We start from the raw sequence: 25,265 nt of genomic DNA on the forward strand, positions 1-25,265 counted from the left end.
GATATTTTGTTTACTCATTAGTTGGTACACATTTGGATTTTCCACTCTGGCCATTGTGAATAGTGCTGCTATGAACATAGTGAGTATTTATGTGTTAGAGTGGGTGTTTCATTTCTCTTGGGTATATACCCAACAGTAGAATTACTGGGACATATGGTAACTCCATATTTAACATGTTGAGGAACTTCTAAACTTTTTTCTGAAGTAGCTGCACTATTTACATTCCCACAAGCAGTGTATGAGGGTTTCAATTTCTCCATATCCTTTCCAACATTTGTCATTTTCTGTCTTTTTGATTATAGCCTGGTTGAGTGTTAAGGGTATTTATTGTGATTTTTTACCTAGTTCTAACAACTAATGGTGTTGAACATCTTTTCATGTGCTTATTGGTGGTCATTTATCTTTTCTGATGAAATACCTATTCAAATTCTTTACCCATTTATAAATTTATCACTTTACAAATGTGTTGAATTGCAAGCATTCTTTTTATATTCTAGATATTAGGCCTTTAGCAGATTTATGGACTTGCCAATATTTTCTCCCATTCTGTAGGCTTTTTCACTTTCTTGATGGTGACCTGTGATACACAAAAGTTTTAAATTCTGATGAACTCTAACTTATCAGACTTTTACTATTTGCAATTTTGGTAACATATCTAAGAAATCAGGCCGGGCGCGGTGGCTCAAGCCTGTAATCCCAGCACTTTGGGAGGCCGAGACGGGCGGATCACGAGGTCAGGAGATCGAGACCATGCTGGCTAACACGGTGAAACCCTGTCTCTACTAAAAAATACAAAAAACTAGCCGGGCGAGGTGGCGAGCGCCTGTAGTCCCAGCTACTCGGGAGGCTGAGGCAGGAGAATGGCGTAAACCCGGGAGGCGGGGCTTGCAGTGAGCCGAGATCGGGTCACTGCACTCCAGCCCGGGCAACAGAGCGAGACTCCGTCTCAAAAAAAAAAAAAAAAAAAAAGAAATCAGTGCATAACTCAGGGTCACAAAGATTTAGTGTTTTCTTCTGAGATATTTAGTTTTGGTTTTTATGTTTAGATCTGTGGTTCTATTTGAGGCAATTAAAAATTTTATTTTTTTTTAATTGTGATAAAATAACATAAAATTTATCATCTTAACCATTGTTAAGTGTATGGTTCAGTGGTGTTAAGTACATTCATGTTGTTTAAACAATCTCTATAGCTTTTTAAATCTTGTAATACTGAAACTCCATATCCATTAAACAACAAGTCCTCATTTTCGCCTTTCCCTTAGCCCCTAGCAACCACTATTTTACTTTCTCTATGAATTTGGCTACTCTAAGTACCTTATAGTAGCAGAATCACACAGTATGTGTCTTTTTGCCACTGGCTTATTTCATTCAGTAATGTATTTTTAAAATTCACCCATTTTGTACTATATGTCAGAATTTCCTTCTTTTTTAAGACTATATTATTCCATTGTGTGTGTATGCCACATTTTGTTTATCCATTCATCTGTTGATAGACACTTCAGGTGCTTCTGCCATTTGGCTATTGTGAATAATGCTGCTGTGAACATGCTTGTTATAATTATCACTTCAAGATCCTGCTTTCACTCCTTTTGGGTGTAGACCCAGAAGTGGAATTGCTGGATCATATAGTCATTCTATTTTTAAGTTTTTGAGGAAGACCCATGCTGTTTTCCATAGGGGCTACACTGTTTACATTCCCACCAGCAGTGTTCGAGGGTACTAATTTCTCCACATCCTTGCCAATACTTGTTATTTTCTGTTTTGTTTTGTTTTGTTTTTTCCTTCTTAATACTGGCTATTCTAACAGGTCTGAAGTGATGTCTCATTGTGGTGGTGATTTTCATTTCCCTTATGATTAGTAATATTGAGCTTGTTTTCATTTTGGTTAGTCAGTTGTATACCTTCTCTGGAGAAATGTCTATTATTTTTGCCTATCTTTGAATCAGGTTTTGTTGTTGTTCTTGAGTTGTAAGTGTCCTTTATATGTTCTGGATATTAACCTTATATCAGATACAGTGAGTTTTTGCCTCACATCATTGTTAAATTCTTGGAAACTGTGACTTGTAAGTGAAGTGATGTATAGCATAGCAAAACAAACTGATACAGGATAATTGATAAAACAAGAGTTAAGCTCCTGTGGTATTCAGTACATTGTTTCACTTGAAGATGCAGTTTCTAAGTACCTATTGATGATGTTAAGTGAAGACTTATTGTACATGATTAGCAAATATTTTCTCTCATTTTCTAGGTTACCTTTTCACTCTGTTGATGATCTCCTTTGGTGAACAGAAGTTTTAAATTTTGATTTAGTCCAATTTATTGACTTTTACTTTTGTTGCCTTTCTCCTTTGAGTCAGTTTTTGTGTGTGGCATCCAAATTCATCTTTGCATATAGATATTGAGTTGTTTCAGCACTGTTGAAAAGACTTCTTTCCCCATTGAATTTTCATGACCTCTTTGTTGAAAATCAATTTACCATAAATGTTAGTGTTTATTTCTGGACTGTCAGTTCTATGTCATTGATCTACATGACTGTCCTTATGCCAGTACTGCACTATCTTGATTGTTGTAGCTTTGTAGTAAGTTTTGAAATCGGAAAGAGTGAGTCCTCCAACGATGTCATCTTCAAGATTATTTTGGCTATTCTGGGGTTACAATCTGCTTGTCAATTATTGAAAAAAAAAAGAAAGCTAAGCTTTTAATAAGAGTTGAATCTCTAGATTCTGTGGGAAATATTACCACTTGAATATCTAGATTAGTTTAGGAAGTATTAATCTTTCAGTCCATAAAAATGGACCAGTTTTCTAGTTATTTTGCTTTTCTTTCATTCAATTTTTTTTAGTATACTAGACATATATTTATTTTGCTAAATATATTTTCAAGTATTTAATTCTTTTTCTTGCTGTTGTAAATTGAATTTTTTTAAAAATTTATTTTTGGATTGTGAATTGCTAGTGTATTAAAGTACAGTTGATTTTTATATATTGCACTGGCATCCTGCAGCTTTGATGAACTTGTTAGTGTTAGTTGGTTTGGCCTGGTTTCCTTGGGATTTTCTGTAAGAAGTTCATGTCATCTGCAAATAGATATAGTTATACTTCTTTCTTTCCAATCTAGATGTCTTTAATATCTTACCTGGTTGCCCTGGCAATTTGGTAACATCCAATATGATATTGAATAGAAGAGGTAAGAATGGCCATACTTGTCTTGTTCTTGATTGTAGGAAGAAAGCGTCTAGTTTTTCATCATTCGGTATTATGTTAGTGCTGACTCTTTCATAGGTACTCTTCATCTGGTTAAAGAAATCCCTTCCGTTCCTAGTTTGCTGAGAAATTTTATCACAAAAACATATTGGGTTTTACTGAACTAAACAGTAGCTTTTAAGAGCCTGTTACATATCTAATGACATGTGGTTGGTTTGTTGTAAAATTACCTAGAAATGGTTATGTGAAAATACTGAAATTTACTTGGCAAATACTAAAGCTACGAGAATGTTTTAAATGGAAAGATTATTATGAAAGCTTGAAAGATGCGATGGGAGGAGGTAGAGCATGAAGTGTTAAAAAATTTGTAACATATGATTGTTGGAAAGGAAGAAGAGAAATATATTTTGGGATGAGTATAAATCTACTCATGCATACTTTTAAGAGGCTGGAATAGGTTTATGTTTCTCAAATTTGGATATTTACTTCCCACTGATATGTCAGGAGGCAATAAGAAACCACAGAATAAAAACATTTTTTTTTTTTGCCCAAATAGAATTTTTACATCTATTTTTATCAGCTAATGACAGAATATTTATTTATTTATTTATTTATTTATTTATTTATTTTACTTTAAGTTCCAGGATACATGTGCAGAACGTGCAGGTTTGTTACATAGGTATTACATGTGCCATGGTGGTTTGCTGCACCTATCAACTCATCATTTAGGTTTTAAGCCCTGCATGCATTAAGTATTTGTCCTATGCTCTCCCTCCCCTTGACTCCCACCCCCCGAAAGGCCCCAGTGTGTGATATTCCCCTCCCTGTGTCCATGTGTTCTCAATGTTCAACTCCCACTTATGAGTGAGAACACGTGGTGGTTGATTTTCTGTTCCTGTGTTAGTTTGCTGAGAATGATGGCTTCCAGCTTCATCCATGTCCTGGCAAAGGACATGATCTCATTCTTTTTTTTAGGGCTGCATAGTATTCCATGGTGTATATGTGCCACATTTTCTTATCCAGTCTATCATTGATGGGCAAAAAAATGACGTTTTTAAAGTGTTAGTTTTGTCCAGTGGTATTTAATTTTTTAAGTCAACATTTTGTTTTGAAATAATTATAGTTTCACATGTAAGAAATAGTATAGAGATATCACATATACTCTTCACCCAATTTCCCTAAGTGGTAACATCTTGCAAAACTATGGCAATATATCACAGCCACAACATTGATACTGATACAGCCAAGATACTGAACATTTATATCACTACAAAGGTGGCTCATGATACCTTATAATAGCTACTTCCACTTCTTTCCTGCCCCACCTTTTACTAAACTCCTGGCACCACTAATTTGTTCCTTTGTTTCTGTAACTTTGTAATTTCAAGAATGTCATGTAAATGATAACATATAGTATGCAGCTTTATTGTATTGGCCTTTTTTTCACTCAGCCAATACAATTATCTGGAGATTCATCCAGATTGTTTTGTTTATCAGTGGTTTTTCTTTTTTATTGATGTATAGTATTCCAAAGTATGAATGCACCACAGTTTAAATATTAACTATTGAAGGACATCTTGGTTGTTTCCCAGTTTTTGGCTTTACCAGTACAGCTGCTGTAAACATTCATGTGCAAGTTTTTGTGTGAATATGTCTTTGTTTCTGTGGGGTAAATGCCCAGGATTGCAATTTTGCTGGGTCATGTGGTAGTTGCATGTTTAGTTTTTTGAAAGACAGGCCACACTTTTTTCCAGGGTGGTTATATCATCTACATTCCCACAAGCAGTGTGTGAGTAATCCTTCTACTCCATGTCCTCACCAGCATTTGATACTGTCACTATTTGTATTCTAGTCATTCTAGTAGGTATGTGGTGGTATCTTACTAAGTTTTAAATGTGTATTTCCTTAATGGTTTTTGAGGTTGCACATTTTTTCATATCTCTGTTTCCAATCTCTGTACCCCGTTAAGTGAAATGTCTGCATCTTTTGCCCATTTTCTAATTGGATTATCTTTTTTGTTCCTCTTCACTGTTGTGAGTTCTATATATATGTTAGATGTAAGTCTAGCAGATATAAGACCTTTATTGGATATGAGGTTTACAAATGTTTTCTTTTAACCTGTAGCTGGGAGAGAGGAGAATTTTTTGTTTTGCTGGATAGTCTAGGCTTCCCTAGACTTTCACGGACACCACAAGGAAGGGATAGCACTTTATCAGCCAGCAGAGATGAAAGTGAGTCCTGGGCTCCTCACTTGGCCTTTGCTGGTGTTGGTGTGAGTGGGTCTAGTTTTTTCTTTGGTAGTTGGCTGGAGTAGAATGGTTGTTAGTTAAAAGTTTTCTCTTTTGCTAGGCTTTACCTCTGCTGGGTTTTTAGCTAGTGAGAAAAGCTTTTTTTAGGGTTTTTTGTCTGTGTCCATTGTTCCTGGGTTGCTGATTTCTTCAGCTCCAAGTCTGTGTATGCAAGAGATAAAGAAAACCCAGGGATTACACCACAGGATAATTCCTCAGGTCCCTAGATCTCTAGCTAATCTACCTTCTTCTTTACATCTTTCAGATTCTTCTTACATTTGTTTTATGTATATTTTCCAGTGGGCTTAATTTTACTTAGCAGGAAAAATAGAGAAAAGCACATCTGGCCAGGTGCGGTGGCTCATGCCTGTAATCCCAGCACTTTGGGAGGCTGAGGCAGGAGGATCCCTTGAATCCAGGAGTTGGAGACCAGCCTGGGCAACAAAGTGAGACCCAGTCTCTACAAAAATAAAAATAAGAAAATTAGCCTGGTGTAGTGGCATGTGCCTGTTGTCCCAGCTATCCAGGAGGCTGAGGTGTTAGGATCACCTGAGCCCGGGAGGTCGAGGCTTCAGTGATAGTGCCACAGCATTCCAGCCTGGGTGACACAGCAAGACCCTGTCTTAAAGAAGAAGAGAAAAGAAAGAAAAATGTCACAGGATCCTCAGGGTGTCACTTTGCAAGCTGGAAACCACTGTGGCCAGCAGCACCTTCTGCCTGAGTATTATTCACACCTGCTGGGCACGTTCTGCCCACTTGGCCTGGCAGGCTGTGCTTGGCTCGCACTGCTATGCTGGATCTTACACCTGCCAAGCATGAGCCAGACGTGGAGTGGTGAGGGGTGTGTGGGCAAGCAAGTGGGGGGTCTAGCCACTGCACACAGCCAGGCATGCTGACTGCTGTGGTGGGGCAGGCAGCTCCAGGTGCTGGCACTGGTGCTGGCTCCATGCAAGGCTGCAGCTCTACCAAATGTACTGTGCATGGCTTCTGCTGTGGGGACCCACATCTGGGCAAGGGAAACGTGGTGGCAACTGGAAGCTTGGAAGACACAAGGAACCACAAAACCCCAAAGAGGGTGTCATAGTCCTGGCTCAGGGACCACCTAGATCTGGGCTTCCTGAAAGGCCGCAGCTTGTCTCTCCTTCTTGTTCCCTGCAACATGACAGGCAGGGAGGGGGCACGTTTCCGCCCTGTTTGTGTTACAACTCTTTTAGTCCCACCACTTGGTGGATCCTGAGTTCTTGTCCTGCATCCATGAAGAATGAGGTATGTGGACAACTAGAGGGTGAGCAAGATGGCGAGGAGCTTCATCGAGTGGCAGAACAGTTTTCAGGAGACCCAAAGTGAGTAGCTCCTTTCTGCAGGCAGGTCATCCCAATGAGTGTCCAGCTGTCAGTGGAGAGGAGAACCTACAGTGAGTAGCTCCTGTCCACAGGCAAAGTTGTCCCATTGTCTGTGCAGCCCTCAGCAGAGGGGAGACCCGGAACGGGTAGCTCCTACCTGCATGCAAGTCATCCATAATCTGTGCATCTTTCAGCAGAGAGGAAACCCGGAGTGGGTAGCTCCATTGTCTCTCTTAAGTCTGGCTGAGTCCAGGATTTTTGTGGGCTTCAGAGGGGAGTAGGTGCATGCCAACTGGTCCATAGGCAGGCCCAGAAAAAGCACCATAAGTCCGCCTGTCCGTGGAACTGACAGCCCTTCAAGTGATCCCTGGCTTAAAGGTAGGGCTTCATCGGTGACCTTCCCCTTTCTGCCCAGGAGCCTGTCTGCCATCTCTCTGCTATCTGTGGTACCCGTGGCACACCCAGGCTGTTTATGTCAAGGGGCACCCGCAGGCCCACTCTGAGCTGCCCTCAGCCCTCCCCGCCCCTGCAGCCTCCCTCCTGTGCTTGTGGGTGCCCAGTGTCTGGAGGGGCGGCAGGGGGCTGGTGTATCAGTGCTGCCCCAAGTGTGCACACACCTGGCTGGGTTGTGACTTGGCCTCAGCTTTGCTCTGTAATGGGAACGGGCACCAGGAGTGGGGAGAGACCAGGCAGCAGGAGCAGGCACTTTTGAACGTGCAAGGGCAGGGGGAGTTCCCAGGTCCCCGAGACTACAGGGTTGCCTGGGTCTACAGCTGTGACTGGGCAGCTGCAGCTGTGCCCAGGCGGGTGGGGTTCCCACCCCTCCAACTCAGAAGGGAGTGGGACTTCTGCCTGTTCCCGGCTCCCACCAGCTCAGTAGAGCGAGCAGCCCTAGCTGCTCCTTCCCCACTGCAACTAGCATCATGGCAGCAGCCACTGCAGATGGGATGCTGCTGCCATCAAAAATACATCTACTTCATCACCTGGGGAGATGCAGCATCATTTAAAATATTTTCATCTGGAATCAGATGTTGCTATATCATCAAATAGAATGCCAAGTTATAATGACTTTATAGGTAAAACACAGAAACCTCAAAGAAATGTTATATTTATGGTAGCTTTGAGTACTGATCCTGTGTGCCAGGAAACAAGGTCTTGGTTTTTTTCCCCCCTATTCTTGGGGGTAAAATATTAGGATGTAGGTCAAGCTTCTGTAATAGCTAAACGTACAGTGGCTCAAATAAGATAGAATTTTATTTTCACGTCATTGTTCATGTTGGGAAAGTGAGCTCTGTTCCTTGATGTCATCCAGGGACCCAAGCTAGCTGGACAACTAAACTGTCCTTACACATGACTTCCAAGGTTGTTCCATGCATTACCATTTTCAGCAGGTGAGAAAAATAGTGGTGATAGTGGTGGTGATACTGGGAGAACACGCAGGTCAAGAACTTTATTTTAAGGACAGGAAGCAGAAGTTGTACTTGATGCCTTCAGTCATATCCCATTGGCCTCAACCTAGTCATGTGGTCACAACTAGCTGCAGAAAAAAACAGGAAATGTCTCCCACTTGGTGGCTATGTGGCTAGCAAAAATTTGAGTAAGGGATTTCTATTATTAAAAGAAAGGTGAGAATACTTACTAGTGGACAATAGTAATCTTTGTTATTTAGTGGGAAATTTTTAGGAGAACTCTCTGAGTGGTCTTAATTATTGTGAGCCTTTTTATTCTGTAGTTAACTATCTCTTCTTGCTGTGCTCTTTGTCCTGTTATATTATAAAAGAATGACATGACCTTCATGGTCTAATCTTAGCATGGGTATAAAACTAATGTGTATGTAACTACTTGGACTGCTTCAGATAAGAACCTGTTTGTTTGTATCTTCTAGGGTTTACAGAGTCCACGTGGAATGGGATGCAAGCCAGAAGCTGTATGTAGTCACATTATTATTGAGAGCCATGAAAAAGGATGTTTCCGGACTCTAACTTCTGAACAACCACAACTAGATAGCCACTCTTGTGCTTTCAGATCTGCTGAACCCTCAGAAATGACCAGAGGACGTCAGAGCCCATCATCATGTAGAGCCAAGCACGTCAACCTTTCTGCATCCTTAGACCAGAACAACTCCCATTTGAAAGTTTGGAATTCCTTGCAGTTAAAAAGTCATTCCCCTTTTCAAAACTTTATACCTGATGAATTCAAAATCAGTAAAGGTCTTCGAATGCCATTCCATGAAAAGATGAACCCTTGGCTGTCAGAATTAGTAGAACCTGCTTTTGTGCCACCTGAAAAAGTGGATTTTCATTCTTCATCACAAATGCCATCCCCAGAACCCGTGAAAAAGTTTACTACCTCCATCACTTTTTCATCTCACCGACATTCTAAATGCATTTCCAATTCCTCTGTTGTTAAGGTTGGTGTTACTGAAGGTAGCCAGTGTACTGGAGCATCTGTGGGGGTATTTAATTCTCATTTCACTGAAGAACAAAATCCTCCTAGAGATCTTAAACAGAAAACTTCTTCCCCTTCATCATTTAAAATGCATAGTAATTCACCAGATAAAGAAGTGACTATTTTAGCAGAAGGTAGAAGGCAAAGCCAAAAATTACCTGTTGATTTTGAGCATTCTTGTCAAGAAGAAAAACCTTTAGAAAGATCAGATTTTACAGGCAATCATTCTGAACCCAGTACCAGTGCAAATTGTAGCAATGTCAAGGAAATTCAAATTTCTGATAACCATACCCTTATTAGCATGGGCAGACCAAGTTCCACCCTAGGAGTAGGCAGATCGAGTTCCAGACTAGGAGTAAAAGAGAAGAATGTAACTGTAACTCCAGATCTTCCTTCTTGCATTTTTCTTGAACAACGAGAGCTCTTTGAACAGAGCAAAGCCCCACATACAGATGACCATGTGAGGAAACACCATTCTCCCTCTCCTCAACATCAGGATTATGTAGCTCCAGACCTTCCTTCTTGCATTTTTCTTGAACAACGAGAACTCTTTCAACAGTGCAAAGCCCCACATGTAGATCATCAAATGAGAGAAAACCATTCTCCCCTTCCTCAAGGTCAGGATTCTATAGCTTCAGACCTTCCTTCTCCCATTTCTCTTGAACAATGCCAAAGCAAAGTGCCAGGTATAGATGGCCAAATGAGTAAACACCATTTTCCCCTTCCTCAAGGTCAGGATTGTGTAGTGGAAAAGAATAATCAACATAAGCCTAAATTACACATTTCTAGTATAAATGTTGAAGCCAAGTTCAATAATGTGGTCTCCCAGTCAGCCCCAAATCACTGTACCTTAGCAACATCTGCATCTACTCCTCCTTCAAATAGAAAAGCACTTTCTTGTGTTCGTATAACTCTTTGTCCCAAGACTTCTTCCAAGTTGGATAGTGGAACTTTAGATAAAAGATGCCATTCATTGGATGCTGCTTCTAAAGCGAGGATGAATAGTGAGTTTAACTTTGACTTACATACTGTATCTTCGAGATCACTGGAACCAACCTCCAAATTGTTGACCAGTAAACCTGTAGTACAGGATCAAGAATCTTTAGGTTTTCTAGGACCTAAGTCTTCACTGGATTTCCAAGTCGTACAGCCTTCTCTTCCAGACAGTAACACTATTATTCAGGACTTGAAAACCATACCTTCTCAGAATAGCCAGATAGTAACCTCAAGGCAAACACAAGTGAACATTTCAGATTTCGAAGGACATTCCAATCCAGAGGGGACCCCAGTATCTGCAGATCGGTGAGTCTCATTGTGATAACAAGCAAGCTGGATGGACTTTGTGATAAAATGTTTCAAATACTTAAGTAGATATTGGTTCTTGGGGAAAAGGCTGTGTGATTTCTCTGAGTGGAGGTTGTGTCTGACTAATTACTAGAAGTCTTTCAAGGAATAAATATGTTAAGTAAGAGAGAACATATGATAGTAATGCATTTATACTTTCAGAGGGCTCTTGGCAAGACTTGACATCAAGTGTTTTAAAAAACTGAATGACCTTGAAAGGAATCTTTGATCATCCAATGATACAATTACTAATTTATTTACTATGTTGGACATATGCTGAGGATCTCCTTTGGAGGCTGTACACATGTACGTGGGTGCTTGGTTGCTCTCTGTCTTCCCCTCTCCCTCCCTCTCTCTCTCCTCCAGCTCTGGTTCCATTTCATGACTTCCTTCAAATATTTAGTGTTTACAAAGAAAGTAGCTTTATAGTGGAAAATCCTGGCAGATACCAGTTTAGTCAAATGATGAAGATTAGCATCACCAGTAAAACATCAGTCAACATAGTGTGCTTCCTGATATGATGCCCCACCTCATAGAGTATTGTAGGAAAGGAAACCCAATTCAGGCATAAGTCCGTTAGATTTATATTATTCAGCCCAGTTTTAGCACTTTGCCATTAATTCGGTTTTACTTTAATGAGCCTCTTACCATATGGTGAAGCAGAACTACCTGTATGTTTAGTATTTTACCTTATAGTTGAAGAGGCATCGTACCACAGTGGAGAGCACTGGGCTTGGAAAGGAGGGTGAGAGAAATGTTTATTCATAATCTACATGTTGTAGTAGTCATGGCAATAAGGAACTTACATATGCTATCTTACTTAGTTCCCATAATGATCCTATGAAGCAGGTGATGAGATCTCTATTTTCCTACTGGGAAACTTGTGCCAAAAGATGTTTGTAGGCAAGATAAAGAGTGTTCGAATGCATTCTGTTTAATCAAAGTAAGGAATTGTTCCCCTACACAGTACTCTGTCCTAGAATTTGAACCCTCATTCCAACTCTTCTTCCAGCCACGATCTTGGACAACTCATTTAATATCCTTGGCACTCACACATAGAAGGAAAGGATTGGAGTGCTGAAAAGTCCCTTACAGCTCTAAAAGTTAGGGATTGCGATAATAGATTGGGGCAAAAGAAAAGGTCAATCTCTGATTTCAGTGTTATAAATAGTAGAGTGCTATAGAGATCAGTACTGATACCTTTAAAAATTTTTTTCTTTGAGACAGAGTCTCGCTCTGTCACCCAGACCAGAGTGCAGTGATGTGATCTTGGTTCACTGCAACCTCCACCCCCTGGGTTCAAGCCATCCTCCCACCTCAGCTACCCGAATAGCTGGGACCACAGGCGTGCACCACAACGCCTGGCTAATTTTTGTATTTTTAGTAGAGATGAGGTTTTGCTGTGTTAGCAAGGCTGGTCAGTATTGATACTTAAAAAAAAAGAAAGTTTAGAAGTTAAAACATTGACGATTTCATATACAATTTTTAAACTCTTTGAAGGTTAAATGCTAAGGTATTGTACTGAATACCTTAAAAGTCAGGTAAAGCTAAGAATGAGAAGAAAATAATAGATGATTATAAATATGAACTAACGATAATGCCGTTTGCTCAGGGTGTACATTTGTAGTGGATTCTTATACTTAGTGTAATAATCAGAAATAGATATTACTACCTCAGTTGTGGATTTAAAAAACCTGAGACTTAGAGAAGATATTTTGCCCAAGATCACATGGCCATTGAGCATTGGAGGTGGCATTTGAACCTAGGTTTATCGAACTCCACAGTCCATAAATAATTCAAACTACACACACACACACACACACACACACACACACAGATGCATAAAACATATATATAGGTAAATATATATATAATAGTTTATAAAATATTTATAAAGGACTGGGCGTGGTGGCTCACACCTGTAATCCCAGCACTTTGGTGTCCAAGGTGGGCGGATCACCTGAGGTTGAGAATTTGAGACCAGCATGACCAACATGGAGAAACCCCATCTCTACTAAAAATACAAAATTAGCCGGGCGTGGTGGCGCACGCCTGTAATCCCAGCTACTCAGGAGGCTGAGGCAGGAGAATCGCTTGAACCAGGGAGGCGGAGGTTGCAGTGAGCTGAGATTGTGCCACTGCACTCCAGCTTGGTAACAAAGCAAGACTCTGCCTCAAAATTTATAAAGTATATGTCTATAAAATATTTATAAAGTATATATGCATAAAATATATTCAAACGTTTCCATTTTGAGATAATTTTAGACTTACAGAGGAGTTGCTGAAATAAATAACACAGAGAGGTTCTGTATTATCTGTTGCTGTGTATCGTGTTACCCTGAAATGTAGCAACTTAATAAACATCTGAAAATTTATGTAGTTCAGAAATCTAAATGTAGCTTATTTGGGTACTTCTGGCTTAGGTTGTCTCACAAGGTTGCAAACAAGGTATTGGCTGCAAATGTGGTCTCATCACAGGGCTTGCCTGAGAGGATGTGCTTCCAGCCTCACTCACATGGCCATGGCTTTGGCCAGAGACATGGGCTTTTTGCTTCTATAAGGCACTCATAATATGACACCTAAGCTTCCCTTAGTGAGGCAGTGAGAGGGCAAGAGAGGGTGCCCAAGACAAAAGCCACAGTCTTTTTGTTACCTACCCTTGGATGTGTCATCTCTGCCACATTCTCTTCAGTAGGAATGAGTCACTGTCTAAAGCTCTCACCCAAGGGTTGGGAATTACACAGGGTCCTGAATACCAAGAGGTAGGTGTCATTGGGGGATGTTGTCCATGTAACCTTTACTGAAGCTTCCATTTAACATCTTACCATAATGTCATAACCATAAAATATTTATCAAAATGAGAAATTCTTCTTGGTATAAAACTATATAACATTGATTTCACCAGGTTTTTCCACAAATGAACTTTTTTGTTTGAGATCCAATCCAGGATTCCATCTTGCATTTTAGTTGTCATGTCTTAGACTCCTCCAATCTATGACAGTTTCCCAGTCTTTTTTTGTCTTCCATGACCTTGACACTTTGAAGAGTGCTAATAAGTTATTTTGAAGAAGCTTCTTCAATTTAGCATTGTTTGATGTTTCAAGGTTAGATTAGGGTTATGCATTCTCAATGCGTCACAGCAGAGAGCACATTATGTTGATATATGTTACTGGTGATGTTAACCTTGGTCACTTGGCTAAAGTGGTATCTGCTAGGATTCTCCACTGTAAAGTTACTGTTTTTCCTTTGGAGCTACTAAACATTTGAGGGAGATTTTGTTAGACTCTGCAAATAACCTGTTTCTGCTTAAACTTTGAGTACTAATTTTAGCATTCATGAGTGGATCTTGGCTGTAGCAGTTATTACTGTGGTGTTTTAATTTTTTCATGCCTTCCATCTCTTCTACATTTGTTAATTCGAATTCTTCTGTAAGGAGAATTGTTCTTCCCTCATTTATTCTGCCTTAGGTTATTTATTTGCATTATTGTAGACTCATGAGTGTTTATTTCATTATTTGGATTATAATCCAATGCTACCATTACGATTTTTGTTGCTCAAGTTCTCTTTTTAGCTATTTGGAGCACTTTCAGGTTGGCTCCTGTACCCTGCCTCAGACCTGGAATCAGCTGTTTCATTAAAAAACCCTCGGGTTTTTTTTTTCTTTTTTTTCCTTTTTGAGGTGGAGTCTTGCTCTGTCACCCAGGCTGGAGTGCAGTGGTGTGATCTTGGCTCGCTGCAACCTCCACCTCCCAGATTCAAGCAATTCACCTGCCTCAGCCTCCAGAGTAGCTGGGATTACAGGTCCGTGCCACCATGCCCAGCTAATTTTCTGTATTTTTAGTAGAGATGGAGTTTCACCATGTTGGCCAGGCTGGTCTTGAACCCCTGAAATCAGGTGATCTGCCCGTCTCGGCCTCCCAAAATGCGGGGATTTACAGATGTGAGCCACCGTGCCCAGCCAAAAAACCCTCTTATTTTTGAAGGGAGGAAGAAGAATAGTATTTAGAAAACAAAATGTAAGTACCTGGCATGCTCACTGCTGGTGGGATGTTGCTGTGTTTAGCCTTTCTCAGTGAATAAAGCTAAGAAATATAGGTAGATATGTTAACTTATGTGTATACTCATATCTGTATCTTTTAATGTGTGTGTGTGTTTTAAATCATGTGTCCGTATTGATACCTCTGACTCCAGTACGGATCCACAGAGTTGATTCTAGCCTTTCCCCTTTTTTTGTAACTTCTGTCTCTAATAGCGATGAAACTGGCTCTCATTATCTACAATATATTTACCCTAGTATATAAATAAAGTAGTTTCAGAATTCATAACCCATACCCACATGAAAAACAAATTCTGCAACCAGAGTACAGTGTGTGTCTGCAGTTTTGAATTTATCATTAAAATATCTAGACAAAAATGCTGTTTGCTAAAGTTTCTTAAGTCAGCATCTCCCTGCCCCATACTCTTCAGTATGAGTACATGATTCATTTATAATATAGTTAGATTCGTTAGTCACATTCTGCGTTCCATCTTTGCCTCATATCCTGGTTGACCTTTAAAAATTTATGTACTTCTAAACTTCACTTTCTGTACTTTACAATTCTATCCATTGCTATAGTTTCATATGAGCAGTTCCATCAATCCCAAAACTCCCCCATGCTGTTCCTTTGGAGACAGTCTTTCCCCTGACCCCTCACTCACCCCCGGCAGCCCCTGGTCTGTTTTCTTCCCTAGAGTTTTACCTTTCTAGACTGTTACACAAATGGAATCATAAAACATGTAACAGACGTTTGGATCTGATTTTTTTACTTTGCAAAATACATTTGGCTCATCTTGTGTAGATCAGTAGTGCTTTTTTATTGCTGTATTAAAAGCAACAATATTTTATTGTAATTCCATTGTACAGATTACCACAGTTTGTTTATCCATTCACTCATTGAAGGATATTTGAGTTGTTTCTAGTTTGGGACCATTAAAATTAGAACTGCTGTAAACATTTATATACAGGTTTTTGTTTCTCTACGGTAAATACTAAGGAAGAGGATTCCTGAGTTATATGTTATAGGTGTATATTTAACTTTGTAAGAATTATTCGGAGCTAAACTAATACTAGTTTTTCAGAGTGTCTGTATCATTTTGCATTCCTTCTAGCAATGGGTGAGCATTCTAGTTACTCCACATCCTCACCAATGTGTAAATTGTCAATATATTTTAGCAATTTTTATAGTTGTACAGTGGTATCTCAACATAGTTTTAATTTGCATGTCCTTCCTTAATGGCTAATTATTATGAACACCTTTTCAAGAGGTTATTTACCATCCTCTTTGGTGAAGTGCTTTTTAAATAGGGTTGTTTGCTTTCTTATTGGTGAGTTTTGAGAGTTCTTAATATATTCTGGATACAAGTCTTTTCTGGATATGTTATTTGCAAATATCTCCACAGTGTGTAACTTGTCTTCTTATCCTCTTAACAAAGTCGTTCAAAGAACAAAGGTGTTTCCTTTTGATCAAGTCCAGTTAATTGATTTTTAAATGGATCATGTGATTGGGTTGCAGTACTTTTCTTTCAGCACTTAAAAAATATGCTACTTCCTTCTGGATTCCACGGTTTCTGATGAAAAATTCATAGTCATTTGAGTCATTGTTCTCTATGTAAGAACAATGTATCATTTTTCTCTGATTCTTTTCATTTTCCAGCACATTGATTATGTTTCTAGATATGGGTTTCTTCTTTTTTTTAATTTTTAAATTTTTATTTCAATAGTTTTTGGGGTAAACGTGGTTTTTGGTTACATGGGTAAGTTCTTTAGTGGTGATTTCTGAGATTTTAGTGCACCCATCACCACAGTAGTATACACACTGTATCCAATATATAGTATTTTATCCCTCAACCTCCTCCCAACCTCCCCATGTAGTCCCCAAAGTCTGTTATATCATTCTTATGCCTTTGTGTCTTCACAGCTTAGCTGCCACTTATAAGTGAGAACATACAATATTTGGTTTTCCATTCCTGAGTTACTTCACTTAGAATAACAGCCTCCAGCTCCATCCAAGTTACTGCAAAAGACATTATTTCATTCATTTTTATGGCTGAGTAGTATTCCATGGTATTCATTCAATGTATATATATACCACATTTTCTTTACTCATTGGTTGATGAGCACTTAGGTTTTTATGTCTTTGCAGTTGCAAATTGTGCTGCTGTACAAGTGTGTGTATGTGTCTTTTTAATGTTAATGTCTTCTTTTTGTTGGTATAGATTTCTTTGGTACCTCTTGTTTGGGGTTTGCTGAGTTTTTTTAAGCCTATAGGTTTACAGGCATACCTCAGATATATTGCAGGTTCAGTTACAGACCACTGCAATAAAGCCGGTCACATGAATTTTTGGTTTTCCCAGTGCATATACAAGTTATGTTTACACTATACTGTATTCTATTAAGTGTATAATAGTGTTATGTCTAAAAAAAAAAATACATACCTTAATTTAAAATTTCTTTATTTTTTAAAAATGCTAACAATTATTTGGACCTTCAGTGAGTTACTTTTTGCTGGTGGCGGTCTTACTTCGATGTTGGTGGCTGCTAACTGCTCTGGGTGGTAATTGCTAAAGATTGGGATAGCTGTAGAAATTTTTTTTTCGGTGTATATGTTTATGGGGTACATGAGATGTTTTGATACAGGCATGCAGTGTGAAATAAGCACATTGTGAAGAATGGGGTATCCATCCCCTCAAGCATTTATCCGTTGAGTTGCAAACAATCCACTTACACTCTCTTAAGTAATTTTAAAATGTACGATTATTATTGACTATAGTAACCTGATATAGTAGGTCTTATTCACTGTTTCTATGTGTGTGTGTGTGTGTGTGTGTGTGTGTGTGTGTGCGCGCCCATTAACCATTCCCATCTCTCCCTAAACCCCTCACTACCCTTCTCAGCCTCTGGTAACCATCATTCTACTCTCTGTGTCCATGACTTCAATTGTTTGGATTTTTAGATCCCACAAATAAGTGAGAACATGCAGTGTTTGTCTGTTTGTGCCTGGCTTATTCCATTTAACATAATGATCTCTAGTTCCATCCATATTGTTGTAAATGACTGGATTTCATCGTTTTCTATGTCTGAATAGTACTCCACTGTGTATATGTACCACATTTTCTTATCCATCTGTTGATGGACACATAGGCTACTTCCGAATCTTAGCTTACCATGAACAGTGCTGCAACAAACATGGCATTGCATTGAATCTGTAGATTGCTTTTGAGTAGCAAAATCCGTCTTCCATATACTGATTTCCTTTCTTTTGGGTATATACTCAGGAGTGGGATTGCTGGATCATATTGCAGCTCAGTTTTTAGTTATTTTAAGGAACCCCCAAACTATTCTCCTTAGTGATTGCACTAATTTACATTCCAAGCAATAGTATACAAGGGTTGGTTCCCTTTTCTCCACGTCTTCGCCAGCATTTGTTATTGCCTGTCTTTTTGATATAAGCCATTTTAACTGGGGTGAGACGATATCTCATTGTAGTTTTTAGGTTTAGTGTTTTGATCGGATTATTAGATTTTTTCCTGTGGAATTGTTTGAGCTCTTTATATATTCTGGTTATTAATCTGTTGTGAGATGGGTAGTTTGCAGATATTTTCTCCCATTCTGTAGGTTGTCTCTTCACTTTATTGATTGTATCCTTTGCTGTAAAGAAGCTTTTTAATTTGATGTGATCCCATTTGTCCATTTTCACTTTGGTTGCCTGTGCTTGTGGGGTATTGCTCAAGAAATTTTTGCCCAGACCAGTATCCTAAAGATTTTCCCTGATGTTTTTCTGTAGTAGTTTCATGGTTTGAGGTCTTAGGTTTAAGTTTTTAATCCATTTTGATTTGGTTTTTGTATATGGAGAAAGATAGAGGTCTAGCTTCATTCTTCTTCATGTAAATACCAGTTTTTCCCAGCACCATTTGTTGAAGAGACCGTCTTTTCCCCAGTGTATGTTCTTGGCACTTTTGTCAAAAATTAGTTCACCGTAGGTGTGTGGATTTGTTTCTGCGTTTTCTGGTTCTGTTTCATTGTCTTATGTGTCTGTTTTTAAACTAGTACCATGATGTTTTGGTTATTTTAGCACTGTAGTGTAATTTGAAGTTAGATATTGTGATTCCTCCAGTTTCATTCTTTATGCTTAGGATAACTTTGTCTATGCTGGGTCTTTTGTGGTCCATATAAATTTTAGGATTTTTTTTCTATTTCTGTGAAGCATGTCATTGGTATTTTGAGGGATTGCATTGAATACAGATTCAGTGGAATACCCAATTGCTTTGGATATTATGGACATTTTAACAATATTGATTCTTCTAATTCATGAACATGGAATATTTTTCCATTTTTTGGTATCCTCTTCAATTGTTTTCATCAATGTTTTATAGTTTCCTTTATAGAGATCTTTCACTTCTTTGGTTAATTGCTAGGTATTTGATTTTATGTGTGGCTATTGTAAATGCGATTACTTTTTAAATTTCTTTTTCACATTATTCACTGTTGACATATAGAAATGCTAACTGATTTTTGTATGTTGATTTTGTATCCTGCAACTTTACTGAATTTGTCAATTCGAATAGTTTGTGTGGAGGCTCTAGGTTTTTTCAAATATAAGATTGTATCATCTGCAAACAAGGATAATCTGACTTCTTCCTTTCCAATCTGGATGCCATTTCTGTCTTTCTCTTGTCTGATTGCTTGAGCTAGGACTTCCAGTGCTATGCTGAATAACAGTTTTGAAAGTAGGCATCCTTGTCATGTTCCACACCTTAGAGGAAAGGCTTTCAGTTTCTTCCCCATTCAGTATGATACTAGCTGTGGGTCTGTCATATACGGCTTTTATTATGTTGAATATGTGTTCTCAGTATGCAGTTTTTTGATGGTTTTTAATCATGAAGAGATGTTGAATTTTAAGAAATGTTTTTTCAGCACCAGTTGGAATGATCATGTGGTTTTTGTCCTTCATTGTGTTGGTATGTTGTATCACGTTGATTGATTTACATATGTTGAACCATGCTTAACATCCCTGTATAAATCCCACTTGATCATGGTGAATAATCTTTCTAATGTGGTGTTGCATTTGGCTTGCTAGTATTTTGTTGAGGATTTTTGCATCAATATTCATGAGGGAGATTGGCCTGTAGTTTTCTTCTTTTGGTGGGTCTTTGTCTGGTTTTGGTATCAGGGTAATACTGGCCTTGTAGAATGAGTTTGGAAGTATTTTCCTCCTTCTCTATTTTTCAGAATAGTTTGAGTTAGATTGCTATGAGTTCTTCTCTAAATGTTTGATATATTTAAGCAGAAGAGCCATCAGGTCCTGGATTTTTCTTTGTGGGCAGAATTTTTATTATGGCTTCAATCTTGTCACTTGCTATTGGTCTGTTCAGGTTTTGGATTTATTCCTGGTTCAATCATGATAGGTTGCATGTATCTAGGAATATGTCCATTTCTTCTAGATTTTCCAATTTATTGGCATATAGTTGCTCATAGTGGCCATTAGTGATCCTTTGGATTTCTGCAGTATTGGTTGTGATGTCTCCTTTTTCATTTCTGATTTTATTTTATTTGGATTTTCTCTCTTTTTTTTTTTTAGTCTGGCTAACGGTTTGTTGGTTTTGTTTAACTTTTCAAAAAGCCAGCTTTTTGTTTCATTGATCTTTTGTATTTTTTTCATTTCATTTATTTCTGCTGTTTTATAGTTTTTGTCAGGGAATTCTGATATCTCTTTTAGCCTAGCCTTGGTGTCTGTTCCCATGTGATTTAGTTTTGATATTTGTCTCTTCAAAGTCTCACATTGAAATTTGATCCCCAATATTAGAGGTTGGACCTAAAGAGAGATGTTTGGGTTATGGGAACAGATCCCTCATGAATGGCTCAGTGACCTCCCTGTGGTAATGAGTGAATTCTGCTCGTAGTTCACCCAAGAGCTGGTTGTTTAAAAAATAATGACTCCCCTCCTCCCCACCTTCCACTTCTTTTCTCTTGCCATGTGATGTGGGCTCTCCCCTTCCACTTCTGCTGTGATTGGAAGCTTCCTGAGTTCCTCGCCAGAAGCAGATGCTGGTCCCATGCTTCTTACACAGCCTTCAGAACTGTGAGCCAAATAAACCTTTTTACCTGGTAAATTAACCAGTATTAAGTATTAAGAATACTCAAGTATTCCTTAATAGCAATGCAAACAGACTGAGACACCATGTGAGCTGAGATTTTTCTGGTTCTAAATATGATGAATAATTTTGGATTGTGTTTCATAATGACGTTTTATGAAATGACCAGTCTTGTTTAAATGCTATAGAGAAAGTTGATGTTTTTGTTTTAACAGACAATGACCCAACTGGTTTCAGGTTAAAAATTCCAGCCAGCCTTCTGTATGTTGTTGTTCCAAGTCCATTCAGTTTTCCAAGGCTTTGCAGTGCTGTTCTGATCTGTCCTCCATGTGTATGCCTAGTGACCCTTTTCTAGGTACTTTTATCCCTTTTCTATGTACTTTCTGTGACTACCTTGTGTCAGGGCCAAGTGACACAGGACAGAAGGAGAAAAAACCAACGAGGTATGGTCACTCTTGAGACCACATTTCCTTTGGTGTAAGCTGAAGGTTTCCCTCCCTCAGAACTTTAGGCTCCTGCCAGCCTCTGTTACTGCTTGTACCATTGCCACCATGAGATTACTGGCATGCTATGACTAATATACAGAGATAAGGGAAAAGGGGATTCTGTATAGAGTATTGGGAGACCCTTCTTTCACTCCTGAAGCCTGAACTAAAAGCCTTTGCCATGAAGTCTTTCTGTCTATGCTAATATCCACTTTTAGGTTTCAGGCTATGTTGAGTTCAGGCCAAGGAACGACAGAGGAAACGAAAATGATGGCAAACTCATTACCATTTTGTTGATATTTCAAATTTTATGATCTTCAGTCTGCCTGCTTCTGTTATTTTCCAGAGTCTTCCAGTAGCTGCTCCATGTAGTCTATCTAGGTTTTATAGCTCATCTCATCTAGGATTAGATATGCTAACCTGGAACTGGAACCACTTGTACTGTTTTTTGTTCACATTAACTGCATATGTGAGTTTCAGTTATTCCACATCCTTGCCAACACTGGGTATTTCCAGTTATTTTTCATTTCAGTCATTCTAAATGTGAGTATGAAACAGTATGGTATTGTAATTTTAATTCGTATTTCTGTGATGACTAATGATGCTGAGCATCTTTTCTGTGCCTCTTGCCCATTTGCACGTTTTTATTTATGAAGTATCTGTTCACTTTTGTCTATTGGATTATTTATCTCAGTATTATAGGAAATTTTATAATCCAGATACAAATCCTCTGTGTATTGTGAATATTTTCTCATAGTCTGGTGTGATTTTCATTTTCTTAATGGTGTCTTTGGGGAACAGAAAGCTTTAATTTTGATGAAATTCACTTTGGTAATTTTTTTTTTAATGATTATTACTTTTTTGTGTCCTGATTAAGAAAATGTTGCCTAATCAAGTGTTGTAAAAGTTTTCTCCTGTGTTTTCATGTAGAAATGTTATGGTTTTAACTTTGTGTTCCAGTCTGTGATCTATTTCCAAATTTTCGTTTGTGGTGTAAGTTATACAGTTGAGGATCATTTTCTTCCCTAGGAATATTCTAGCACCACTTTTCAAAAATGATTATTTCCTTATTGAATTTAGTTGGAACCTTGGTCTAAATTAGTTGGCCTTATATGTGTAGATTTTAGAGTTTCTACTCTGTTTCTTTGTTCTTTTTATTTATCTTTACACCAGTACCACAATGTCTTGTTTACTGTAGCTTTATAGTAAGTCTTGAAGTCAGGTTATGTCCTCCAACCTTGTTTTTCTTTTCAAAATTATTTTTGCTATTTCAAGTCCTTTGCATTTTCATACAAATTTTAGAATAAACGTACTGGGATTTTGTTTGGGATTGTATGGAATCTGTAGATCAATTTTGTAGATTGACATTTGAATTTTCAGTCTTCCTATGCATGAACATGGTGAGGTTTTTATTCCCCACTTAAGTCATCTTTAATGTCTCCCAGTAACATATTGTAATTTTCAGTGTGGAGATTTTACACATCTTTTACTAAATATATTCCTAAGTAGTTAATATACTATGGTATATAGTATTTTCAGATTTAAGTTTTCTTATTGTTCATTGCTTACATATAGAAATACTGTTGTCATGCCACTTCGTAGGTCCCAACAAGTTAATTTTAATTTTAATTTGTTATTCTTTGGGTCAGAGCTTTCATGCCTACTGTGGGATGTTTTAGGGCAATGAGTGCAGTAGAGAATTTATGCAAGGCAAAAGTTCCAGTGGTTGAAATATATCTATTTGTTCTCTGTTTTATGTTCAGTAACTCCTCCTAAGATTTCAAGAGTTTCTTGTTTAAATTTACTGGGATCCTCAGGTATAATCTATTCTTCGTACAGGGAACAGAGCAGTTTTACTCCTTCCTTTGCAATTCTTGTGCCTTTTATTTCTTTTTCTTGCCTAATGCGCTGGCTAGAACATTGAATATGATACCAAAAAAAGGCAGTAAAAGCAGACATCTTGCCCTGTTCCCTATTCTTGGAGGGTAGAAGAGTAGATTTAGTGTTTCATCATTAAGTTTAATATTACTTGTAGATTTTTAATGGATGCCTTTTACCAGGTTGAGGATGTTTTCTAAGTTTGCTGTGAGTTTTATCATGAATGGGTATTTAATTTTTCAAATGTTTTTCCTGCTCTATGGATATGATCATACATGTTTTCTCCTTTTTTCTATTGATGTAGTGAATTACATTCGTCCAGTTGATCAACTGTATTGTTGAAATGGTCTTTACTGAATTTTTATCTGCTTGTTTAATCAGCATTTGAAAACAGCATGTATTTCCAGTTATGTTTGTGTATTTTCTATTTCTCCTTGAGATCTTCTTTGGAGTATTTTGTGGGGAGGGGAACAATCACGAAGTTATAGAAAAGGTAAATATGGCACAAGGAACTTCTCTTTCTCCTTAGTTATTTGGGAATAAGTTGTTGACCTGCGGCACAATCACTTTCGTGTAATATATTCTCATTTCCTATAAAAGGACATTCTCCTGTATTACCATAATAAAGCCATGAGAATTAGGAAATTCATACTAGTGCATTACAGACATTTAGATTTCTCCAGTTCTCCCAGTAATGTCTTTTATAACAAAAGGAAACAGTTCAGAATCATCTGTTGCATTTAGTTATCGTGTATCTTCCATTTCTTTTAGTCTGGAACAATTCTTTAGTCTTTTCTTAACTTTCATGATGTTGACACTTCTGAAGATTACAATCCAGTTGTTTTGTGGAATGTCCCTCAATTTGGTTTCTCTGATGTTTCCTCATGATTGCATTCAGGTTAGTTATCTTAGCGAGGAAAATCAAAGAAGTAACGTTGAATTTTACTCATTGCATCCTATGAAGTGTCATGCAATTTTAATTTGTCCTCTTGTTGACAGTTATCAGTTTAAAACTCAATAAGGTTGTGACTGTTAGGTACCTTTACTCAATAAGGTTGTGACTGTTAGGTGCCTTTATCATTTTAAAACTCAATAAGGTTGTGGCTGTTAGGTACGTTTTCATCCCACAGTAGGCATGAAAGCTCTTAGGCGCCTTAATACCCCAAACAAGCTACTCTTTTCCCTTTTGTAATTAAGTGTTTTATGGAAAGATACATTTAAATTATGTAAACATCTTATTCCTCAGCAAACGTATTTATTTGTTTATTTATATCTGTACAGAATCTTTATTTTATTCAGTGAGTTATGATCTATTGCTACCTTTTTTCTTTTTAACTTGTTATTTGAAAATACATATAGACTCACAAGAAAAATATGTGACTCACAAGAGGTTACAAAAATAGCCAAGGGAGGTCCCCACTCAGCTTCCCCATTGGTAATGTCTTACGTAATTATAATGCATTATCAAAACCAGTAAGTTGATATTGGCACAATACAGTCAACTGGACTAGACGTTAATCAGATTTCACAAGTTTTTGCATGCACTCAGTTATTCTAATGCATATATGTATAATTCTGTAAAATTTAATTGCATGTATAGCTTCATGTAACCACCATCATAATCAAGATACAGAAGTGCTCTGTCACTGTGAAGGAATTCCCTTGTGCCTCCCCTTTTCTAGTCACACCCCGTTCCCTCAACCCAGCCTTCTTTAACCCCCAAAAGCCAGTGATTACTGTATAATTTTGTCATTTTGAGAAGTTATGTAGATGGAATCCAAAATGTTATATAGGTGGAATATAACATGTAAACTTTGAGTGAGTTCTGTTCTTACTCAGCATACTGACCTGGAGATCCATTCAACTTGTGTGTATCGGTAATTTCCTTGTATTGCTCAGTATTCCATTATATGGAATTTATACAGTGTGTTTATCCATTCACCTGTTGAAGGACATCGTTTCCAATGCTTATTACTGATAAAGCTTTTATGAACATTCATGTACTTTCTTTTTTATATACTTTAAGCATGTGCAGAACATGCAGGTTTGTTACATAGGTATACATGTGTCATGGTGGTTTGCTGCACCCATCAACTCATCATCTATATTAGGTATTTCTCCTAATGTTCTGTCTCCCCTTGTCTC

The 25,265-nt window shown here is 38.0% G+C and overlaps 1 protein-coding gene across 8 annotated transcripts in view; it reads left to right on the plus strand.

Moving 5' to 3' along the window:
* Window positions 1-25,265, plus strand: part of ALMS1 (ALMS1 centrosome and basal body associated protein) — a 234,137-nt gene that overhangs the window by 89,111 nt on the left and 119,761 nt on the right. For all 8 annotated transcript variants that reach the window (XM_033175100.1, XM_033175107.1, XM_033175106.1 and 5 more), the window contains one exon: window positions 8,720-10,584. In XM_033175100.1, coding sequence (XP_033030991.1) covers window positions 8,720-10,584 — 1,865 coding nt within the window. The remainder of the gene's footprint in view (window positions 1-8,719; window positions 10,585-25,265) is intronic.

The sequence above is a fragment of the Trachypithecus francoisi genome, unplaced genomic scaffold (genome assembly GCF_009764315.1).
Source record: "Trachypithecus francoisi isolate TF-2019V2 unplaced genomic scaffold, Tfra_2.0 Lachesis_group17, whole genome shotgun sequence".
In the NCBI taxonomy this organism is placed as follows: domain Eukaryota; kingdom Metazoa; phylum Chordata; class Mammalia; order Primates; family Cercopithecidae; genus Trachypithecus; species Trachypithecus francoisi.